At 43.1% G+C, this 24,078-nt stretch overlaps 1 protein-coding gene across 1 annotated transcript in view; it reads left to right on the forward strand.

Annotated features, from left to right (window-relative positions):
• Nucleotides 1-24,078, forward strand: part of COL24A1 (collagen type XXIV alpha 1 chain) — a 910,546-nt gene that overhangs the window by 791,172 nt on the left and 95,296 nt on the right. The window contains exons 44-45 of the mRNA XM_069641689.1: nucleotides 3,085-3,138; nucleotides 3,581-3,634. Coding sequence (XP_069497790.1) covers nucleotides 3,085-3,138; nucleotides 3,581-3,634 — 108 coding nt within the window. The remainder of the gene's footprint in view (nucleotides 1-3,084; nucleotides 3,139-3,580; nucleotides 3,635-24,078) is intronic.

The raw sequence follows: 24,078 nt of genomic DNA on the forward strand, positions 1-24,078 counted from the left end.
TGCGTTCCTGGGGTTAACTGGCTATTATCGGCAATTCATACCCAAGTGTTCAAGTATATCCAATAACTTCACGGGCAAACTTAAAAATGCTCAGAGTAAGGAAGATCAAACGAGTTTCAATGGACTGAAAAACATCTTGTGTAACAAACCTGTACTGAAGGTACCAAACTTCAACCGAGAATTCATCTTGCAAATAGATGCTTCCAAAACAGAACTGGGGGCTGTGTTGTCTCACAAATATGATGGCATAGAACACCCAGTGTTATACACCAGCAGGAAACTCTTCCGAAGTCAACAGAATTATGCCACTGTTGAACTGGAACCATTAGCCATTAAATGGGCTGTTACACATCTCAAACACTATGTAACCGTTAGAAAATTCAGACTGGTGACCATTCTCCCTTGATGTGGATGATGTCTAAGAAAACATACCAACCCTTGAATCATGAGATGGATCTTAAACTTGCAACCCTTTTGCTTCATAGTGGAACATCGAAAGGGACAAGAACGAGGAAAGGTGGACTTTCTTAGCCGGTTTGCGATCAATGGAGAAGGGGAGGCCAGAGAATTAAGGGAAAAGTTATGTGATGAATCTTGGAGAATTCATCCCTTCTCCCCAAAGGTGAGCCCCCCTGTGAGAGTAAGGAGGTGAGTCCACTTTGCAATACACTCCCTGGGGGTTGAGGCAAGTGGGACCTCACCCTGAGAGACGCTCCCTTTGAGGACAAGGACTCCCATTCCTGTGAGGAACTCCCTAGGAAACCTTCTAGGGGGTGGAAATCTGCAAGATACAAAATTGTTCACTGCCTTATATGGAGACGAGAGTGGATGTGCAGCGTCCCATGGTCGAGAGAGAAAGCAGACTGCAGAATTGGACACCAGGCGTCAGGAAACCAGAGAGATGAGAGAAGCGAATGCAGATGTATGGCGTCCTTATCCAGAAGGAAAACCGAGTGGTGCCGAGTTCACAACTGAACTGTGGTGGACCAGGTGTCCATTGAATAACTCTGATACCACTCTGCTGAGCCTAAAGCAGAATCTAGCAATGAGCAAGAAATCAGAGAGCTTGCTTGTGCAGCGAGGCAAAAGAAAAGCGAGAGAGGAGTTATGAGAAACCCTTCTGAAAAACCGAACAGAAGGTCCCATCTAAATAATAAACCTGGTGATGTTATCCCTGAAAAAGTCAGGTAACAGAGAAAATGGGAGACCCAGGAGAGGGACACATTGTCATTATTGGAACACACTTATCATGCACACGAGGACCCGCTTCGATACTATGTTCACACCCAAGCTCAGCGCACAGTGAAAACTGAACTAAAGCTGCCAACAGTACACCACCTCTCACATTCCTATGCCCTCTTCACCCACTAACACACCCCCCACTGTTTTTCTTTACAGATCCGTCTGAGCACCTGGAGACCAACTCCGTTGGTGATGGTGCGCTACATAAATACCTTTAACATTAACATCACAGTTGAGATAAAACATTGATATTGAATGAAGTGAAAGAGAATCAGTATTTAAACACTCATACTCGTTGAAGTCACGATAAAGCATTAATATTGAATGAAATGATTGAGAATCATTAATGGAGTACTCATACTCGTCCCAGTCAAGAAGTAACTCTTGATACCCTACCAAATAAGAGGGAGCAAATCCCAAGGCCAGAATGTTCACCTTGAGATTAAACTAAACCAGGAAGGTCTATGTAAAGAAGAGAGATATCACAAGAGAGGAAAACTTGAAGTGAAGCTTGAAACAGAGAAAAAGAGCCAGCACCAAAGAGAAACTAGAAACTGTGAACTGTGTATCAAAGATCAGAAACCAAAAGGTGAGAGGCCAAACTATTGGATAAAGTTACCTTGGGAAAATATAAGGATAAATAGAAGTAAGATAAATCAAGGAAAGAGCAAGAGAGGGACAGAGAATAGCTATTAAGAGAGAGAAGCGCCAGGTGTTGAACAACCCTGTAACAGAATGATATGAACTCATAAAAACAGTTACCAAGAATTACTTAAGGATCATTTACTGAACTGAATTTTGTGAAAATCCCAGTATTAGGATAGGTTAGTTTGGACGTTGGACATAAGCTAAATTGGTCTCTCACTGGCTGAGGAGCACCTTAGTTAGTTTTGCTAGGTAGGGAAATCCCATAGCATAGGGAAAGATAGGCATTTATTCTTTACTTTAATAAAATTGTCAGTGAGATGGAAAATCAGAGTCCATGTCCTTCTTCTGATCCGCCACACATTGCACAAGTGCTACAAAAGCATGTGTTCATTTCAGTAGTGTCCATGCAGATTATGGATCGATGTGGCTGTTAACGCTGCTACCAAGCCCACATCGAGAACCATTGCTTGGCTAGGACACTTAACTTGATCACCACACCATTAATGGCTGGGGACAGCTCACCTACCGAGGTTGTATCAAGTAATGAATACTTTGCAGTTTGTCTATTTTATGGCTTTCAACCCTCAGTCCCTCCAGACTGAGCCAAGGTAGACCCCAGCAAAGCAAGAGCCTTGGCGAGAGCTGTAGACATTACCGACCATGTCTGCCCACCTGCCAATGGAGTGAAAGGCTTTCACACCCCAGGGTTTATCCAGGGTGCAAATGTTCCCCCCCCCTTGTGCAGCCAATCTCCCAAGGGGAGGATAAATGGGAAAAAATGTCTGCCGCCATAGAGAAAAGGGACTATGTCCCTTTTCCATTTCTATGGCAGTGGCCCGGATCAAGAGGAGTGCGGGGACCAGAGCTCAAAGCTCCAGTCTTTCAGGTAAGTTGGGAGGGGCAGGGGGAAGCAGTTTGGTTGGTTGTGGGGGTGGGGGTGATGGGGAGGCAACAGGGAGAGGCTCCATGTTGCCTCAGTGCCTCTGGTGGCTAGAACATATTGGAGTAAATTAAAGCTTGTGACTCGATGCTGGTGCCCACGCTGCACAGCTATTGCTATATCTAGTAATCATTATTCTTCTACTCTGCGTTTGTTACGAACACAAATACACACATTGTATTAAATCAAGATTATAAAAGCATATCCAGTGATATATTACACAACTTTCTAATACAATATTTACATTTTTTCAGGGTCAAGTAGGAGTTTTGGGACCAAGAGGAGCAATTGGACAGCAAGGGCCTCCGGTATGTTCGTTCTGTGTAACACTTTAGTCTTTGCTTAGCTAATCATCAACAGAACACACACATTCTGTGATATTATGAGACACCATAAATGCAGCATTATCAGTTCCATTTGGGAGAGAATGGTCCAGCCCTTGTTTTAACTTAGCATTCTGGGTCTTGTAGTCAAAGGTTTATCATTGTGAAATTCAGGACTACATATCCCAGAAGGCAAAGTTAAAGAAGGGGCTGGACTAGTATCTTCAGAATGGAATGGATAATGTTGGCATGCATGAAGCACCTTTTCAGAGCTCTACGCCCAGTGGATATGAAAAGTGATACAGATTAATGTGAATTTCAAAAGCCTACTAATTGTCATTATGGATTTTTTGTTGTTCATTATTCACAGCTTGGATGAAGCATTTCTTGTCCATACATAGTATTAACACATGTATTTCCTTTGAAGGGACAAACAGGGGAATCGGGTGAACAAGGACACAAGGGTGACCGAGGACCTGAGGTAGGAAGACATGCACCTGAAAAACACATGAGCCAAAATAAGTCCTTGCTATTTTGAACAGCCATTTTCTTGACCAGCCATGGATGAATGAAGCAGCTTTATTTAGGCCTCCAATATCTATCTTTATTCTAACAGTTCATTGCATGTGTCCATTGAACCCACATGGGTGCCAAATGAGTTAATGTCTATGTTATGTAGAAAGTGTACCACCCGCCTGCCAGGGTGTAAGGAATTGCACTTACTTCCCTGCGTGTCGAGCTGCTGGTTCCCCAATCAAACCACGTCAGGTTTGGCGAGAAGAGAGAAGGCTCCACGCTTCCCTGTTGCCTTTCCCAGTGAGGTGCCATAGTCTGATTTTACTAGGGCACCCCAACGAAAGGGGGCTCCACGAGAGGCTGGCTGTACATCATATTACTGCACAGACCCCCAAGCACGTACTCTACAGCAGTTCGCTTTCTGGCTATGACTGGAGCCAATTGGCGTTCACCACAATGCCTACGTTACATGAATCTTTGCTTTAAAACCTTGTTGTAAAAGTAAACACCTCCAGCCAGTGAAGTGCGTGCATTTCAGAGCCATGGGATTTCAGGCACAGGTCTAACTCTAACCAGCCCTTCAACTTCATAAATAAACTATCATATCATATCATCCCAATACTCTTGAGTTGAATAACGATTGAACCTACCGTTGCATTGTTTAAATACAATGGAAAACTGCATGAAATGCTGTATTAAAAACATACTATTATCAGCATTGATTATATTATGCAATCTGTAAGGTTTAACATAACCATATTGTACATGCAACATTTGCTTGGCGTTGGGACTTGTAGCCGTGTTCCTTGCAGCGTTATACAGCTATTGCTATTCATGATTAAAGGGCATAGGAGTTGGATATAACTTCGTCACCAACTCCATAATGAAACGCATCCCATTCAACCAGGGAATTACATAATGGTAAGCATAGGGGAGCACCTAAAAGCCACTTTTGCGCCTCCCAACATGTCATTTCCCTCAGCTGACCATTGCAGGCTTTGCATTTGTGAGGTAGGCACTCGAATGCAACGTTCAATTCATAGTGCATTGATATTTGCTATCCCTTTGGGGAATTTTCCCGGTTAAGTATTTGTAATCCACTTCGGATGCTACCAGTATCTGCTTGACATTTCCCTTGCAGATCACTAGCGAGGCCAACAACAAAGCGTTTTGCTGAACAGAGGGCAGCGGGTTGTTCGCTTTCTTCAGCTGGCTCCCCCCTATGGAACAGCTTCCGCCTCCCTCTGCACCTTGAGCATGATCGTCTTAAATTCTGGAAGCTCTTTAAGACGCTCCTCTTTACCTCCTCCTTCCCTTCCACTCTCCCCTGCTAATCCCACAGTTGCCGCGATTGGTGTCCTGGGCCCGTATACATCCTCCGGGCCCTGACCTTTCGCACCCAAATGGCCCCGCTCCTGTCTATCCTCTGCACATGTACTTACCCCCTCCACCCTGGAGGATCGCACTTACATTCCTCGGGGCTCCTGCCGTGTAGCACTAAACATTCCTAGCACTTCATCTGTGGCTCACCCATGAGCTCAGACACCCAGCACTTACCTCCTCTGCCCTCTTCCTTGCTGTACTTGCACGTTCTGGATACTCACCAGGCATAGTAGGTTTGTCCTCTTTTCCTTTCCACACCCCCACTGCTATTAAATATTGTGTTTTTTAATGAATTTCGATGTATTTCCCACTCCTGCTCCCTTCACCTGCCCAGTTGGTGCTTTGAAACAGTATTTTCTTATTGTATAAGCTGCTAACAAGCAAACAATAAATAAATAAATAATTGACCTATAATACCACATTTACAGCTGTCCGAAGCGTTCCCTGGAAGGATGTCTGTACAGAAGCACAAAGATGCGACCAAGTGGTGAACCAGTTTGGGGGCGTGCAGATAGTGGGACATAGACCAGAGGCAAAAGCACACAAAAAACAAATGCCTCGAAACCTTTGTTGGCCTGACTGTTGATCTTGAAATTTGGAACTTATCTAAATGTATGCCACACGTGTGAAATATGCAATACTAAAACACATTAGTTAATTATGAATGCTTGCTCTTAGCTACAAGATGTTGATTATCTAAAAACAAAAGCATATTCTGGAGAATGCAAAATGTCATCTTAAGGGGAAAAAAAGATAATTTTAGAAAAGAAGGAACATCTCCAGCGCTGATCAGAGTGAAGCCCAGTTAGGATCGTTGCCAGAGATGTGGTTGATTGGGACTGACTGGCAGGAAGCAAGTGCCGGAGACAGGTTCTGTACGAGAAGCCATGGGTCAGCGAAGCCACCCGACACTTGCCAAGACCCTTGCAGATAGTATCCAACGGAACGCATCTCACACAATAACAATAACTCAGATGTCATCAATCCCAACATTGCTTTGGATACAGTGAGGTGTGTTATCTTCAGGTTCTTGCACAAAGCTGTGCCTTTTCTCTGGGGAGTGTATGGCAGTGTATAATGAGCAGGTTCTTGTGTCACTCACCATCACCTGAACATTCAACTTGTCCAGACCAAAAAGAGGTAGGAATTTTCAAATTTCAAAATTAGTAATTAGCAAATGATGACATCACAGGGAATGACATCATGTGACCCTTGACACAATGACATGGGATGTTCAGTAAATGTTTCCAATCATGGCACTGACTGTAGGGCAATGTCTTAACAGAAATAAAAACAATCACAAGGAAAACAAGTATTGGCAATGGCAACAGTTTTGTGTATGCATGGGAAAGGCACTTGCCAGGCACTGCCGTGCGGGGTATTAACTTGTCATTGATGGTAGCAGCTGTAAAAGCGCACGGGTACCTGGACATCTAATAGCAATGCCTGGCAAATGCCTAATACTTATACACAAACCCAAGCTGTTGACGTGTTTACACCAGTAGTGCATGTACTGCTCCAATTAAGTCATTAACTCTCAAATGACTGCTTTGAAAAAACACTGGCAGGCACTTTGAGCAACAATTCTGATGGTAAGGCTTGATAAAGCTAGCTCAAAGAAATCACAGGAACATGTGTTTTGGATGGGCATGGGCTGGAATTGGGTGGGACTAGCCATAGGGATTACCATGGCCATGGGCAGTCAAATGGTAGCCAACAATTAAAATGACAGCCCATGCCACTCTGTATTTCACCTGCCAACCAGGAAACATACATTCAAATAAGCACATGTTTTAGTAGACAAAACAAACATAGCTTAACCAAATGTGAAAAACAAGATGATGGCTTTCCGAGTAGGCAGTAAAGAGGGGAGAAGAAAATGGTGTAAAGCATTTATGCCACCATCCAAGCTTGGAGGGCAGACAATTGGCTATGTCTTAATAGCGAGAAGACCGAGCTTTTACTTATTGGGTCACCGACCATTCTAGGCAACCTCGACAAACAATACTACTCCTTTATCATCGACAACATCAAGATTGCGGTTTCCCAAACAGTAAAGACTCTAGGAGTTTATCTCGACTCTAATCTTACCATGGACAGGCATGTTAATGCCATTGCCACTTCATCGGCATAATATTCCAAACTCATCTACGCAGCAAGACCTTTCATATCCTCTCAAAATGGCCTCACTATTGCCAGAGCCATGATAGGATCCAGATTGGACTACTGCAATGTGCTCCTTGGTGGGACCTCTGGCAAAAACATTGCTAAGCTCCAACTTGCCCAGAACAACGCCCTCAGGTCTACCACAGGTTTCTCCAGGAAAGACCACATTTCTGACCATAGAAGGCTGGTCAACTAGCTGCCCATTAGGCAGAGAATCATCTTTAAAATCCTCTACTTCACCCATAAATGCCTCCATGACCTTGCTCCCCCTTACCTGGCCCAGAGAATTTCATGACCCACCTCTGCCAGGCCCTCTAGATCTGCCTACACCAACCGGATTTCTACCCCCAAAACCTGCAGAGTATGTGCGGGCAGTTCAAGCTTCTCAGCTCTAGCAGCCGCACACTGGAACTCTCTACCCACGACCCTCAGGGTGATTGACTCTCACCTAGCCTTTCGCAAAGCCTTAAAAACCAGGCTGTTTGTCTAAACCTACCTGCCATGATCTCTGCAGGCAGACGTATGTCACATGTAACCACGCTCCGTCTCTCTCTCTGTAACTAAGTACCTTATGTTTTCTATGTATGCATAATCTTGCTTGCATACACCTTTATGTAATAGTGTGCCTCGATGTCTCTGGGCTGCAGCGCGCTCTACAAATGTAAAAAATAATAAATAATATGTCATTCCTGTGCCAACTTATTTTGTCGGCCTATAACTCAATATAGTAAACAGACAATCCACAAATGTAGATCTGTTACTACAATTTGTAAGCTACTTAACAAACAGTAGCCTACTTCCTAAATCTGAAGGGTTGGCAAATATGCACACTGTATGAAGTCTATGTAGTCCCCATTGCTTTGCACTGTGTACTAGTTTTGTAACCATCACTGTCAGAGCACTACAATACACTATTAATATTTCAAAGCAAGAAACTAATTCTCTTCTATACCTTCTTATATCTATGTTCTTGAAATACTTTGTGGTGCCAAACCGTGGGCAGTGGATACATTATTTTATTTTTTTCAGTCCTGTTCCTGGGCAATGCAAGTGATGCTGCACATTGGAATGCATGGCAAGTCTCGCGCATCCGTGCAGTACTTGAAAATTAGCTTACAAAAAATGTATTGGTTAGGCTCAACAGGATTATGTTAGAATAATGGATTACACTGATGGGTGAGCAATAGAGTCACCTAAATGCTTGTTTTGCAAGCATTGGCAAAGACAACAGTTTTGGCTTTTGGTTCGCCATTTGCCAGGTACCTACTTAAATAGTGCAATGGCTGGAAAATGGTGCGAGTACCAACAGGGTTCTGAAATTGAGGGGAGCCATTTAGGTCTTGCTTGTAGCCTAAAAGAGACTGGTTAGCTTGACACGAACAGTTACCAGGAGCTAATTGTGGCTCTTCAAACCTGATGCTGAATAAACACACCTATGCGACATTAACTTTGTGCCTTTGGGAAGAACTATAAACAAGCATTAGAACACATCTATATGATATTTAAAGCATAATGCGCCTCATTACGAGTTTCCCTATCCGGATACAATGGTACCGGTAAGCTAACCGGTACAGTTGTATCCGGACAGGCAAACTCTGAGTTGTGCTTGCGGGTGCCTTTCTTTCCGCCAGTTCTGACCTGGCGGAATGAAAGGCCCCCGCTTGCACAGCAATTTGGATACACGGGCACCGTTGATAACGGTACCTGTGCATCTGGCTTCCCCATTCCCATTGAGGCCTATGGGGCTCAAATGCGAATGGGGAAGAATTTTTTCCAGCACCCAGGAATGGGCAAATACGGGGTCCAGCAAGGCCGTAATGACCCTGTAATTGCCGATTTCTGGGCGCCGGAAGAAATGCAACTCCAGCGGCTGCTGTGCCTGTTTTACAGGCATGGCTACCGCCAGGGTTGTAATGAGGCCCAATGTGTCAATAATAATGGACAGAATGTCAGTTTGCATCTTAGGTGGAGGTTAGATTTGCAGAACACTATGTGCTAGTTCCTCGTTCTCTAGCGGTAGCTTCTGCTCAGTCGATTAATGCCAGATACACAGGAGCTGATTTTTGCTCCTACTTATCCGAACTCAATGATGAAGCCTGACCTGGGAATATGATAGCCCTGCCTGGCAGATGCCTATACACAATACAAAATTGTTGGTGTTGCCAATACTGTTTTTTAGCACGACTGCAGATGCGAGGCCACTCATACTGCTACTAAAATCACGTGGCCGACGGCTCACTTGATCAAGACATTTTTTATTGCAACAGTAGATAGATCATTTACATCTGCATTTAAGTCAAGTCAATAACTCATAGGAGTCTGCTTTGAAACAATAGCAGGACCTACAATAGAACAAAGTATGGTATTACAGCTCTATAGAGCTAGCTCAAAGATCACAGGGATAGGTGTTTTGGGAGGGGAGAGACACACTGGGTGGGATTAGCCATAGGAATTAGCATGGCTATGGGCAGTCCATGAGTGCCTAATCAAGCAAGCACCACCTCCATTTTGTGCCCCTCCGCACATCTCGTCTCTCTCCTACCTTCACTTCTCATGGCAATACATTTGGCTTAGGAAGTGCTTTCAGTGTCACCTAATAGACACAACTGAAAAGATGGCATCGGGAAAGTGTTTAAAGATGGAGCCTGAAGCAAATCAATTATTGAGAGCATCATACAATGAGTACATGCGGGAACTTCAAGTCATACTTCCTAAAGCAGACAAAGAATGAAAACAAACAGCAAAGATGAAGGTGTGAAATTAGATTATTAGTTCCTAGGGCAATTTAAAAGCGAAGTACAAATTAATTCCGAAACATGAAGTATGAGTTCCAAAACCTCAAGTGGACATCAAGAGAACTGCTAGATGACAGCACTTAAGGAAACCGAACCGCAGAAGAGACACATTCACGTTGGGATGTGCACACGGCATTTCTAGAGTCGGTGAAAAATAAGACATTTCAACCAATAACCAGCATGCCAATCCAAGTGGCCTAAGTAGTCAGAGCATCCTGACAAAACTCAATTTCATTAACAAATTGAATGCAAGTCTTTGAACTGTGAAAAGAAGCTTAATCACAATTTTCAATATTTGGCTTTCTTGTGTCCTGCCATTACCAGGAAAGGGCTTTCGATAGATCCGGTGCTGAGAATAGAGTATTGGGGGTGCTCGCATCCCAGCCACTTCTTCGAATTTCAATTTTGGAGCTTGATCATGCTACCACAAGGAGAGTCAAGTGTACCATTCAGAACCTTTAATGATGTGGAAGCTCTGGCGCATCATATGGGAGTCTTCATTCGCCCTTCCGCTTCTCCCGTCTAGTAGCACAACCAACATTCATATCTCTGACATAAACCTGCTCAGTCGATAAGTGGGTGCGTCTTTGCTGTGGTTTCTGAAACAATGAAAAAGCTTCTAAAGCCATAACTTTGCTCACCTTATCGCACTTCAGGGCTCATCTGTTATGAGACTCCGGGTACAATATGAACAAGGTAATTTGGGCAACCCCGTTCCTTTCCGTTCCCTCCCCAACTGAAGCTAATCACGATTTCGAACATCAAAAAGCATTCTTGTGTTATGTTAATAGAAATAGCCTCTGGGGAGTGTGGACTGTGCTCGTGCCGGCACCTACTTCAAACTTTAGTGAAACAAATTCAGTGCCGGCGGCGGCTTTACATTAAACAAACCAAACCGCCGCCGCTCGGTTAACTAACATTGCAAATGTGTGCCGGCTGTGCCTTAACAACATTCAAAGCCACCGCTGGCACATATTTCCAACGTTCGTAAAACAAAATCAAAGCCGGTGGAGGATTAACATCAGGAAAACCAATCCACCGCCGGCACTGAATTCGTTTCACTAACGTTGAAAATATGTGCTGCTTGAGAACATTAAGCAAGCCACAGCCAGCACATATTTCCAACACTAGTAAAACAAATGGGATGTCACCTGCGGCATCGGGCAAACCAAGCCTCCGCCGGCATTACGTTTGTTTCACTAAAGTTGGAATTATGTGCTGGGCAGCAAGTTAGCAACATTAAGCAAGCCGCTTCCGGCACATGTTTCCAACATTATTAAAAATAAATTAAAAGTTGGTGGCAGCTTAAGCCCACCAACACACAGATTTCAACAATGAACATTAAGAAAACCAATTGAAATGAAATGGCTTACTTGTACAAACAAAAACACACTGTATATTCAATTATATATCCAATTAAATCACTAACTGCACAGCCAATCAGGTTTTGCTTACATCAAAAACAGTAACCAATCCCCCACAAATCACTAGATGAACATTTTCAGAGACATTTTAAACCAAAACCTAACTATTACAGTGCCTTGTTTATTTAAAATAAAAAATACAGTACGATGTGTAACATAACTTGAAAGCTGCAGTAAATATATTTTAAAGCATCAATCAGGTCAAATAACTTTTTATTAACATTAACACATGTCAGCTGCCATTTTGGAAGCAGAAATAGATAATAAATTCACCACACAATACAAATGCAGCCAAAGAGTGCATAAAGGGGTGTGGTTGGAGGAAAGATGGGTGGGAATGTGAGGAAAATCATATAGATTTCACTTAGAGATGGGCGTTAAATGGGTGGGACACACAGCCAAACTACACAAATCCATCCTCATATGTCATCTGCATTGAAAAGTGTTAGAAAGCCCCTATTTCAAGCTCTTAGGTGAAAACTCTTATTTTAATGACAATAGTTTAAGCTTATAGGTAGCACGTTCACTGCCACCTAAAAGCCAAAACTAAAAATAGAGACATGCAGAAATGCCTAAATGGCTTGATTTGTTTAGACAGTGTAATTTGCATAGAACAATATCACGGCAGCATTGATTCCTAGCCTGAGAGTTGAAATGTGAAAAAGGACAAAAATTATTTAGATTCGGCATAAAAAGGGAATATGGTGTCTGTGAATTCAAAGCACTTCTACCCCACATTATTTGTGTGAAATGATATTAGTGACAATTATCTGAAAATTCTTCACCAGTGAAAAGTCTTGTGGCCCAGTGTATTGTTCAATACATATTAGATGAATAGGGCAGTCGCTTGCAGCTTTAGATTTCTAGTCCCCATGCATTTTCATAGGTCTACTGCCCCACCCCATCTTAGTTTAAGGTCTTATTGGGTTCCATTGTACCTCTGCTTGTTCTCTGACATCTGCTAGTATAGCCTGAGGTTTACAGGGCATACTTGCTGACATAAAACACCCAGCCTATGGTAGTTGAATTGAGTTCACATAGGGATCAAACTATATTCATGACTTCTGCACCGTTGGAAACGTGTGACAGTCCATTTACTGGCCCAATCTGTTCATGAGAAATCCTCCCATATAAGGGTGCCACTGTACATGTCTGTTCTCAACCAATATGAACACTCTATTTTTGACTGGTCGCACTTGACCCAGCTCAGCCATTTGCAGGCCAAGACTTAAACTTATTTTTCCACTATTACTATTCAGAGTTTGCCCCATGGGAACATTTTACGGTAATAGTGGGCAAAAAATGCCATCACACATCATGCAGCCAAACACTACTTATATCTAATAACCTATAGCTTCTCTGGAAACTGTCACCCTAGAGCAGTCGATTTTATTCCAATCATCTTAATATATACCTTACATCATTGTTTCTTGTCCTCGGTAACTGGATCTACATGGTTGGAAACTACTACAAAACATGACTTCCTCCATATGCATCCTCCCTTCACTCTCTGTTGCACCTGTGCTCTCCCCCCTCCAATTACCTATCAGTGGAATTGTTTTTTCTGCAGACTAATGCCTGAATACCCTAGTTGAGCGCACAATATGTTATGTTATGTTAAAGGTTCTTAAATCGTGCACTGTCACCACCTGTGTGGTCCCTTTGCGCTCTGGTGGATCTGTAAGGCAAGAGGTTAAGGGGGTGTATGTTAGCAGGACTGAGTGGGAGAAAGAGCAAGGGAGCTGTGATGTGCTGTTGGCAGCTTCAGATTGGTTTACACAGTTCGCTGAGCGTAGGTGTTTTTTCATTTGATAGCCATTATGTGCTGTTGTGTGCGGCTATGTGCGCTTTGTTTCGTTCTTGCGGTGTGTTGAAGTGCATGTGGTTTGTTGTGCTGTAGAGATGTGGTTGTGTTTAGTTCAGAGTTTGAGAGGTGTATGCCGAAGGGTGAGTTTTTTTAGTAGGGTTGGTCAGTGACAATACCCTATCCTACCCCCACTGTTTGATTGACTGTGGGCCGTATCTTTTCCCCAGTCGTATGTTCTGGCATGCTACACTTACCTCTCCTATGCTGTGTGCAGGTCAGTGGGTCCTCAATGGACTATTCAGTGGTGGTACCACTTCAATACAAGGCTAGGCGCAAAGAACACAACTACACTGTTGGTTTGGCGCAGTATAAACGCTTTGTAATATAACATGGCATATGCCCTTCTATGAGGACCTAAGTGCCTGCAGATAACATATAAAGAGTGGGAGGCCTAGAAGAATGTGGACCAGTGGCCTGTCATTCTGTGGGCAGGAGATACTCCAGGTAAATCAGGAGCAGGAAGCATCATCTCTTTTGTTCTGGAAACTATCAACAGAGGGGCTCTTTGGGTGATTGTCTGATTGATGCATGTGTTTTTTGCAATATCAGTGCTTAGGCCCAGGCCCTGCATGCATCCAGCGATCTCTCCATTGGCATGCATGACAGCAGTTTAAGGTTACTCAGGCCTACTCTTCTTGTGGCAGAGTCCCCTTTGGCTGCTGTCTCACACAGGCTTGATGCTTTCATGTCCATTTATGATGTATGCAGCACCTAAAACAAATATCATAATTGGTGAACAAAGAAGCTCCTCCATGGCCAACATTGTCCCTTTATGTTACTGGTGTGTGATTGATATCATATTACCTGCTATCACAATGTCTGTCCTCAAGACAGCATTCGAAGGCCATCTGTCATGAACATCTCTTTTTAAAGGACAGGCTCTTGTGGGTACAGTGTTAATTTTGCAGGTAATTCAAAGTAAAGGACTGCAGAATAAGGTTTGTCCTGCTCTTTGTGGTTCTGTCTAGTCTTTTTGGCAATCCCATCCATAGCCATATAAGGCCATCACTCATAAATGGCTGGAAAATGTTCATAATGGCTTCTATGCCTGCTTGCAAAGTAAGTGTTATTCATGCATCAGCTGTTGATACTCCTCACGCAAGGTATGCACAGTGTATTCCCGCTATGCCTTCAAACTTACAGAAAGTGATCACCGAATGTCATGTCAACCAACTGAGTAAATACCAGCATTCCTCCCACACAGGCAGCATACACTGTAGCATTCAGCTACTGCAGCAAAGTAGGTCAGGAAGTCCTCTATCAAAGTGTGCCAAAGCTTTTACCAAGCACATACTACTGGAGCGTGTCGTGTGTTGGCTTGTGAGCAAGGTAATGAATCCACATCTGGATGTCATTCCTGTAAACATGCATTGGATGTATCAATCGAAGGCACCTGCAGGCCAAGACTGAAACTGCTTTTCTGTATATTTCTATAAGCATTAATGCCCTGGATCAGACCACTACAACATAATTGGGAATCCCTGGGGCTCTCTACTGCTTAGCTTTGGAAATGTTCCTCAGAGTTCCTTGTTAGGCAAGTGGGTAAGTGATGCATTCACATTGATAGATTTCCATTGAGGGATCTTATTTTTTCCCTTAGAATTAACTTAGACATCTAACATTTGGTTGTTAAATGCTGGTGTTGTTGGTGTTTCAAACAGAAAATTGACAAGATGAGCAGAAAAAGGAGACCACTGTCTGCACGGCTCATCTTAGATCGATTGTACATATTATGTGGGTTTTCTTGTTCGATTATTATATTCCAACCAATAGCACTGGCATGCATTAGACAATTTGAAATATGACTTCATATTAGGGCCAAGAGACAGTCATGAAAATCAAATTGAGAAAGAAAAGAAAAACGCCCGACAACATTAGAAAGTTGCACTGCACCAGTCAAATAAAAAAGATATACTTAAGCGAACAATATACAAAAGGTCAATTATTAGAAAAGTGCTAATTATATAAAAATGCTGTATAATATTCCATCTATACCTTATGGTAACTGTGCTTTCCATGAAAGACTACAGTGCAAAAGCCCTTATCAGGGAGAGATAATAGATTCTGTAAAATAGTGTCCACCTGCCTAATTCCAGAGGCCCAAAGGGCGGCAGTTAGGTATTCCTTCCTGATCAGATTAAATCCAGGTCAGAAGACTAAAACATTTATGAATTCTTCTTTGGACTTGTTGTCACAAACACAACATGCATAGGTTTTATTAGACCAATCCTGTTGATAATCGCACTAGCCGTGAGGAGGAGATTACATCTAGGGTTTAAGACTATAACCTGTTGGTGAGGTTTAGCAATTCACCTTAATCATGCAAAACTCTGGTGTTAGTGACACTATTGTTAATGTCTGACCTCGTTCATGTAAATGCATCCATTGTGGCAAAACAATCAATGGGATACCCCAAATTTGCATGCCAAATTTCTTGAAATTAAAATAATGTGCAAGAAAAATCAGGCTTTGGGATTCTTATCAAGACATTGACATGTTCCACACCAACCATACCTGGAACTGGTACACAGCATAAAAACCTCAAAAATCGGATTTGTCAAACTCAAGCTATTTATTTATCTACATTTCAGACCTGAACAGTAGGACCAGGGTGAAAAATAAATTTGTGGATAAGAAACGCAGCTCAAAAAGACCGTCCTGTTTTATCCATTTCAACCCATTCCATCACATTCATCTGAGCCCATTGCTCATAGAGCAGATCAAATAAAGTGGGACATAACAGAAACGCAAGCAGGTATTATGAATAACTGCTTCAGCCAAATAATGCCTTCTTATGCAAATAGTTATATCTGCGCACATCAAAAAGAAATAGAGGTAACTAGAGAAAGGTGCCATTCACAGAGAGTGAATTTGGGGTGAGTGCAGCCTCTGGATGCATATTCTTTAAACACACACCAACCCGACTGTCCAGAAATGCCCCATATATGGATAAGAAACACACCGCATTGACACACACACATACATGTTAAGAACATTTGGTCTGCATACCCAAAAATAGGTAAATAGGCACAATCTGCTCATATAATATGCATGGATACAGTTACACTGATGAGAGGCTCAGAATAGTCATAAAACAAAAGATAGGGTTGAATATGCACAAAACACACACACACACATACACAGTAGAAACACTATTGATCAATTATATTTAAAACATTAGGTTAAAGTTAAAAGTAAAACCTGTAACCGACCAAATATGTCCATGCATGCCATGAGATATGGATCACACACACACACACAATCACACCTGTAACAACCACCCAGATGCCTGCAGACATGCACGCTGTCATGGTTCAGGGATCAACAGATGAATTGGACCCAAGATCTGGGACTCTGGGAATGTTATTACAACAGAATGATAAAGGATTAGGTTAAACTGAGATTAGGGACTGCAAATAGAAAAAACAAGTAAGGCATCTCTAAAGGTCCAGTTTAGTGCGTGCCTCTCTTCCGAAGATTCCCCCTCCCTGGTGGGTAAAACGTCACGCAGAATCTTTGGGGTTTAATTGTCCCACTCTTTTTTCTTGCCTGTTGATATTACTTGCTTGGCTTTTGTTACTCTTCCTCTTGGTCAATACTTGGTGCCAGCGCCCCTGGTGCCTTGGATCATCTAGACATGGGCTAGGCATTAGTCTCTTTAAGATCACTTCCAAGATGAGGTTGGGCCCTGGGGTTGTCAGGTTTAACACTTGGTTTGGCTTCCGGATCCCTCACTAGCTGCTGCACCAAGCTATGAGTTTCTCTCTGTGAGCTTGTATCCAACCAGACCCTTTGTTTACTGTCCCTTTCCTGGGGAACCTCATTCACATTGTTACTTCCTCCTTTCTGGTTTTCACATTCCCGCTCTCTCCTCCTTCTCTCCCCCTCAATGTCCACCGCACGCTGATACTCTGAATTCCTCCTCCTCCTCCACCCCTGTGTAGCTTTCTCTTGTTGCCACCTACTCATCATTCTCTGCACTTACCCTACTTGTTTAATCTCACTTTGCTTTCTTCCTTCTTCTTTCAGATGTTTTTGTTCTTACTAATATCTTTTCCGCCTTCATTTCTGCTCCTGCTGCTATCTCTGATGTACTCCCCACCACCTTCTGTATGCTTCTCCTTGCCTCCTTTTCCTCTGCTCTTTCTTCTTTCTTTGAAGTTCTCCCTTCCTCTTCCTTACTGCTCTTCTTCACTTCCTTCCCCTCATCGCGTCTTGCTCTCTTGTCTACTTCCTCCCCCATTGTTCACCTCCACTCCACTTCTACCTTCACATCCTGCTTTCTGCACCTTTAATCATCCCGACTCCACCAAGCATTGTCCTTCAAAATACACTTTAATCTCCTGACTCACACACCTCTCCCTGTCAGCATCTAATTTTTTATACTCTGCTGGGATTACTCACAGGGCTCTCAATTGCTTTGTCAGCTTTGCATGTGCAGTTGTAGAAAGCAAGTGCTGTAGTCGAAGTGCTCATCAAGGAACTACGCAGCTGTGGTTAATTTGCAATTAGGCACATGAGCGGCTCTGCAATTCAGGAATATTGCGAGGCAGTGCGCCATCTTGGATCTACATTCCTTAGTGTAGCGGTCCTGGATGCTTTGCAGCATCCATAAATCCTTGTTAGATGCAGTGGGTAAAAAATGGTCATGCATTGGTTCCTGTGAACACCAGCAATCTGGGTTCACACAAGGCATGCAGGGTTGACAGCATCTGCTGAGGGCCTCTTCTGAAAACATTAACTTGCCCTGAGCTCTGTGGACAGACCTATGATTACCTCCATGAGTATCCTTCCCAGCAGTGGATTCCCCGAGGTTGTTGGTGGTCTCTAACAAAGAATTCTAGGTGTGGTCTCATGAACCAGGGGGGTCCTCCATAAACCTTCTCCAGGGCCTACTTCAAAGAGCAGGTGGTGGTGGACCCCCTGCTCCATGGCTGAAACTGTTTCGTCCTCTAGCCTACGACATGGCACTTAATCGCACTCTGAACGAACACACACACATACACACAGACATGCACACACAGACAGACCTACACACACACACACAAACACATATATACAAAGGCACACAGTCGTCATTGGCAAATATATACATAATAATAAACTGGTCTTGTAAGGCACCCTTCTGTCATTTTACAGCTTGTGCTGTGTAAGGAAAGAGGAGGGGGTTATTAGTGGGATCATGGGAGAAGCAGTTTGGTGCAGGTCGGAGGTACTTGGTTCCTGTGTGCCTTCTATGGAACTGTCATAACTGTTTATGGGTTTGTTGTCATGAAAAGAGATCCCAAAGAGGGAAAATGTAGAGAATGCTTAGGGTGGTGCTGCCCACTTAGGTGGGTGAGTTTGGTACAGCTGAAAAGAAGATTGATGTTTATAGTTTGGTCATCCTCATCCTCCTATGGTGTAAACTAGGCCTGGGATTGCTGTCAGTGGGGGGCGTAAAGATAGGGTGGAAGGTGAAAGGGTGAGATAAGGTGAGATTTAGAGAGAAGTCTGTTAGCTGATGTGGACATATGGAGAGGGGCCTGCTGAGATGGGGATGGATATTTTAGGGAAAGAGTGGTGGGAGGGGAGTGGAAGTGCGGTAGTAGTGTGGCAGTATGCACCTGTTGCTGGAGTAGGCAGGCTGTTGCTTGTTTCCAGTGGTAGCTGCTAGTTTCCCCTTTGTTTGCAGGGCTTCCGATCCTAGTGGATTCATTGTTGCGGGTTGGTTGGGTGAGCAAGGTCTTGCATCATTTTCTATAGTTTAAAGGGGAGAGCTTTAGGCAGAGGGTGAGTCTAGTAAGCCTACTGGTTGGTGTGGAGGGTCAGAAGAAGGACGCGGACACTCTGAGGACATGTTCCAAATGTTTTTATTAAAAGAATAAGAATAATGATTACGGTCCATATCACTATGGGAGATACCCTACCTATATATCTCAAAGCTGGAGGTAAGTCTGCTACTTTCTGCCCAAAACTCAGGATTGGGTGGTGCAGTAATGCAGCGGTAATACCATTACTGCTGCATTTTTACCGCTCCGCCCAACCCCTGAGGCCCAAAGTACTTTAGGAATGTTAAGGCTACTACAGACACGTAATGAAAATAAAATCCATCACACAACACTGACACCTTAACAAACATAACACTACTACTTAACACAACTTGCTTTATTTATTAGGTAGCTTACACCAATACCATAGTTAAATTGAGTTTTGCAAAGTAGCTTTGTACTATAGGTTTTGATTTGAGTTCTAGAGAAATGGGTTGTTAATATTTGGGAAATATTTTAAGTAGGCTGAGTGTTTATTCTAACCGTAAAGTTACAATGTCCTATGTTTGAAGACGTTGCCTTGTTGTAGGTAATAAGCCAAACTCCCTTTAAAAAATTGTTTTCCAGTTACCTAAATACCTATATTCAGCTTTTAAAACAGCAACTTAGAGTGCACCAGTGTTTTGAAAATCAGTTGACAAATGAAAATACAAGTGGATAAAACTGTAATTAATGTCCACTACTTTCCAATATAGAAATACCTTTTCCTTTACCTCATTTACAACATTATTTTCCAAAACATCTCCTCTTTTATGTGAAATTGTTCATGAATTAATTTGTATGCCTTTCCACAACACGTTGTCTCCTTAAGAGTACAACAGCAACTAGACAGTCCCATGTCAGATTATTTAAGAGAAATGTGTAAAACTATAATATCAAGTAATATATAAATATATTGGGAACAGTGCTGTGATTTTGTTCCACGCTTTTTTCACCTTCCCTTTTCATTACCACTGCTGGCCACTTGGTGGCAGCATTGCATTAGCCATGTAGGTGTTGCATGGTGTATTTTTTATCAGATAGTACATATATCATTTATACTATGATAAACATGGACTTGATCATGTAAGTTAATTTTCTAAAGGAAAATAATGTAAAATGCTGTTGCCTATCAAGGGAGCCGCCTGAGCCGCCTGAGCCGTCTAAGCCGCCAGTACAACCTGTTCAGAAAAAAAAAGAACCGGTGGAAACCCCGCGTGGCATGATATGCATAGATAGGCAGAAATGGGCTGATGTTTGTAACAACTTGAGTTGCACTATTGATTAGCCTATGTTTAATGCACAACACAGGGAACCGTTTAGATGGTTTGCCTCGTCCCATTGAGGGTATCACCCTCAAATGTCCCACCAGTGATGTGGGGCCTGGAAGAGACCACCAGAAAGTGGAAGGTGAAGCCCTCTTCTCTTTTGGGTATATTATTCATAGGAAGAGAGTTTAAGCCATTTTCAAAAGAGTATTCATAATTATTTAACTAAATATGATAGATTATTTACAACACACTTCATACCCAGGGGATTCTAAGCGCGGACCCAGGGATTGAACCTGTGTTGCTCCGTGTCGTGTAGCTTCCAAGGTGAGCACGTTGCCCCTGAGCTATCCTCCTCTGGGGTAGACACTAATGTTAGTCTCACTGAAGTTACCATCTCTAGCTGTGTTAGTAATGGGGGCTAAAAAGCTGTGTTTAAAATATTTATGGAACGTGATGTGATTGGCGCTCTGCTACGGCACAAATGAGAGGGCACTAGATACGAGATTCTACAAACACCTCGGTTTACAGAGTGGCAATGAGATGCTGATTCGGGTGACAGTGACCATTAAGGACTGGCATCCTCATATACAATGGTCAGTGCTAGGGGTGGCACAGTGACGCATGCCCATCATGGTCCACACCTCTCTCTTTAGGGAATCTAGACCTTTCTTTTACAGAAGCAGAGCGTCTGAGTTCTTAGTCAGCTGAAGGTGACCTTATTTGTGTAGTTTGTCCAGTGTGATAAGGTAACCTGTTTGTCACCTATTGAGGGCTGCTTGTAAACTAAAGGGGCAAGAGGAGCCCCCCATTCAATGAGGGTCCCTGGAGTCAGTATACGGGTATCGCCTTGATCTCCCCAGTCTATCCCTGAGTGATCCAAAGAGTGCAGATCCTGCCAAAATGAGTAAAGAGGCCACATATTGGTCAAGGTATGCTTTATGAGAGAGGGGTGTGTTGCCCCAGGTGGTCTTGTAACTTGCGGTCTTTTATTCTGCAACAGGGCCTGAGTGTGCTGGCCACTACCTTGCTTTGAAGATAAGCATGGTCTGTTCTAGTGACTACATGGATGGGACCCCCGGAGGCCATGGACAGTGATTGTTCACCATGATATCACTGTAGCTGTAAAATATCTATTTGTTTTAAAAAAAAATGTATATAGCCATGGGTATAGAACTACAGATATCCTTGGCTATCTGTAATCATTTTATGTATGCACTACAGATAACCGAAGCTATATGTAGTTTTTATAGCTGTGAATATTGGAAAAACGGCAGGGGGAAAAATACTTTCTTGCCCCCTAGGCATTCGTCAAGTGCCCCCTCATCTGTGCCAGTTCCCCCCACTCACCAGATGGCCTCCTGCTCTCCCCTGCCCTCTCCCATTCCCCCCACAACACACAATGTTTCTGTGATGCAGTTTGCTTTGAGATGTCAGCTATTCACAGATATAGGCAAGGTCCCTAGACCCCCTTCAACTCCCAAATTTACTTGGTGTCCCCTAGCCACTCCCCCACCTCTAGACTGATGACATTTGCATGGTTTATGACCTGCACATTTTTTTTTCATACGTTTCATTTTCCCATAATCTCGGCTATATCCTCGGCTATCTCTCGCATCGAGCAAAAACAAAGATGGCAGCTGTTTCATTTCTAAAAACCATATTTATTTCCAAAGAACCTTTGTGGAAAGCAGGTTGAGTGGGATGCAATCCTGAGAGCAGCTGAGAAATCCTAATGTCCGCTCATCAATAAAAGGTCATCACTACAGAGATCCAGGCAACACAAAGTTGCTTTATTAATTAAAATGTGCCTCGGAGTAAAAGAAACCTGGTAAGAAGAATGACGCGTTTCGCAGTGTTCCGACCGCTTGATCACGTAGGTTTAGGAAACACAGATAATGGACTACATTTTATGCCGTAACAACTCTATGGTAGTGTATAGAGTGACCACACACCTTAAACAGCTAACTTTTTGTCTGTACAGTCGGTCATGTTTAACATTATAATGCTTCGAAGTACAGATACCTATAATAAACATTAACCATCTTAAAACTATGATTAGTTGCTACGTGTCCTGCCGCAAATCACTTAAGGAGGTTAGCCCTCAGGATTTATAATTTACTGACATGCAACGTGAAAACGTTGCACAAGCTTCTTAAAACATAAACAATGTTAGGTGAGCTGCTCTTAGAGCATGGTCTCTCCTTGTGCACTAATATATTATATATTATGTACTTCTGCTACTCTCACACGCCCTCTTATCATTTTTGAAGCACCCATCCACGTGCCTGCTTGACATGGGTAGCTAGTAGGAACCTGGCCGTCCCAACCCAACTTCGCTTTGGCTAAAAGGAACATACCTGGACTCCGGTCTCCTGAGGGCGTTCAACCTACAGCATGTTGGGACCATACCAATGTTGAACAGTCCTTTACAAATGATATATAACCTATAAAATTAAAGATACAATCCTCTGATAGTTTGTGTGTGTTTGCTTCAAACCTGTAGTTTAAAGGGAGGGTGTGTACTTCCAGAATACCAGACACATGGTGTGTGCAGGAATGTGAACACAGACCCTGATAAGAACTTGAATAATCTTACCAAATTGCATGACTCAATCATTACAAGGAGAGGTAAATGTTGTGTGAATGACCATGTGCCTATTTCCAATCTATTTCTCTGTAGAAATAAATGTGCCGCTCTTTATTATTATTATTTAAGGAAATTTATATAAATAGACATCAAGAGATTTAGTGCTAATTACTTCGTTCGAATCCAAATTAGTACCCGGCGAGGGACAATCCCTCTCCCCATAACATTCCTGAACATTCCTTCCTTTCTGTCCCCTGCGGGGGGTGGGGGGAAGTGGCAGCCAATCAGCCAATGAGGAGGCTCAAAATGGGGTAATCCCCGCTCTGAGCCACCACACGACTGGAGGTTGCCATTTTCCCCTGCTGGGGATTGAAGTAAATGTTGTTCGCCTCCTCCCACCCCATTCCCACAATCCAAAGAATTCTCTCCCTGCCCTCCCAACTGCACTTACTTTCTTTTTTCTGTCAGTTTTGGGAGCGGACACGCTGGGAACATTTCAGCTCCCAACGTGTCCATTCCCGATACACAACAGGCCGTCATGGAAAGGAAGAAAGGACTACACGTAGTCCCTTCTCCGCCATTTTGGTTTTTTTACATGTTTCCCTATTTTTTGAATGGCCACCAATGAAAGGGAGAAGGGACAACTTGTAGACCCTTCTCCCTTTCCATGGTGCCATTTTGTTTGTTTACTTTCTGGCATTCATTTTCAATGGCCGCCATGGAAAGGGAAACAGACTTTGTTTTCCGTTCCCCGGCAGCCATTTTTGTTTACATTTTTTTATTTTGTTCAGAAAGAAAATGCTCTTAGTATCCCAGTCTTACAGGCTGGGGTATTAATACCTTTAGGCCCCTCACATTACCTGATGGGGCAATGCCCAACCTGCCAGGGGCCTATTGCTTAATTGAATACCCTGCAGAAATTGCTATCCATTACTTGGCCTGCATATCCGGCTTCTAATCAGGGTCAGCAGAAGATGCGTGGAGGCTCAGGGGGCCCCTTTTAAAAATGATGTTTGGGGTGACCCTTACCAAAGCTGGGAAAACACGTCTGAGGCAGTTTTGTGCTGCATACATTATAATGGAGATGTTTCCTGTGGAAAGCTCCAGTGGTGCTTTTGCTGGGTTTC

Source organism: Ambystoma mexicanum, chromosome 1q, assembly GCF_040938575.1.
Source record: "Ambystoma mexicanum isolate Mex_15411 chromosome 1q, UKY_AmexF1_1, whole genome shotgun sequence".
NCBI classification, from domain to species: Eukaryota; Metazoa; Chordata; class Amphibia; order Caudata; family Ambystomatidae; genus Ambystoma; species Ambystoma mexicanum.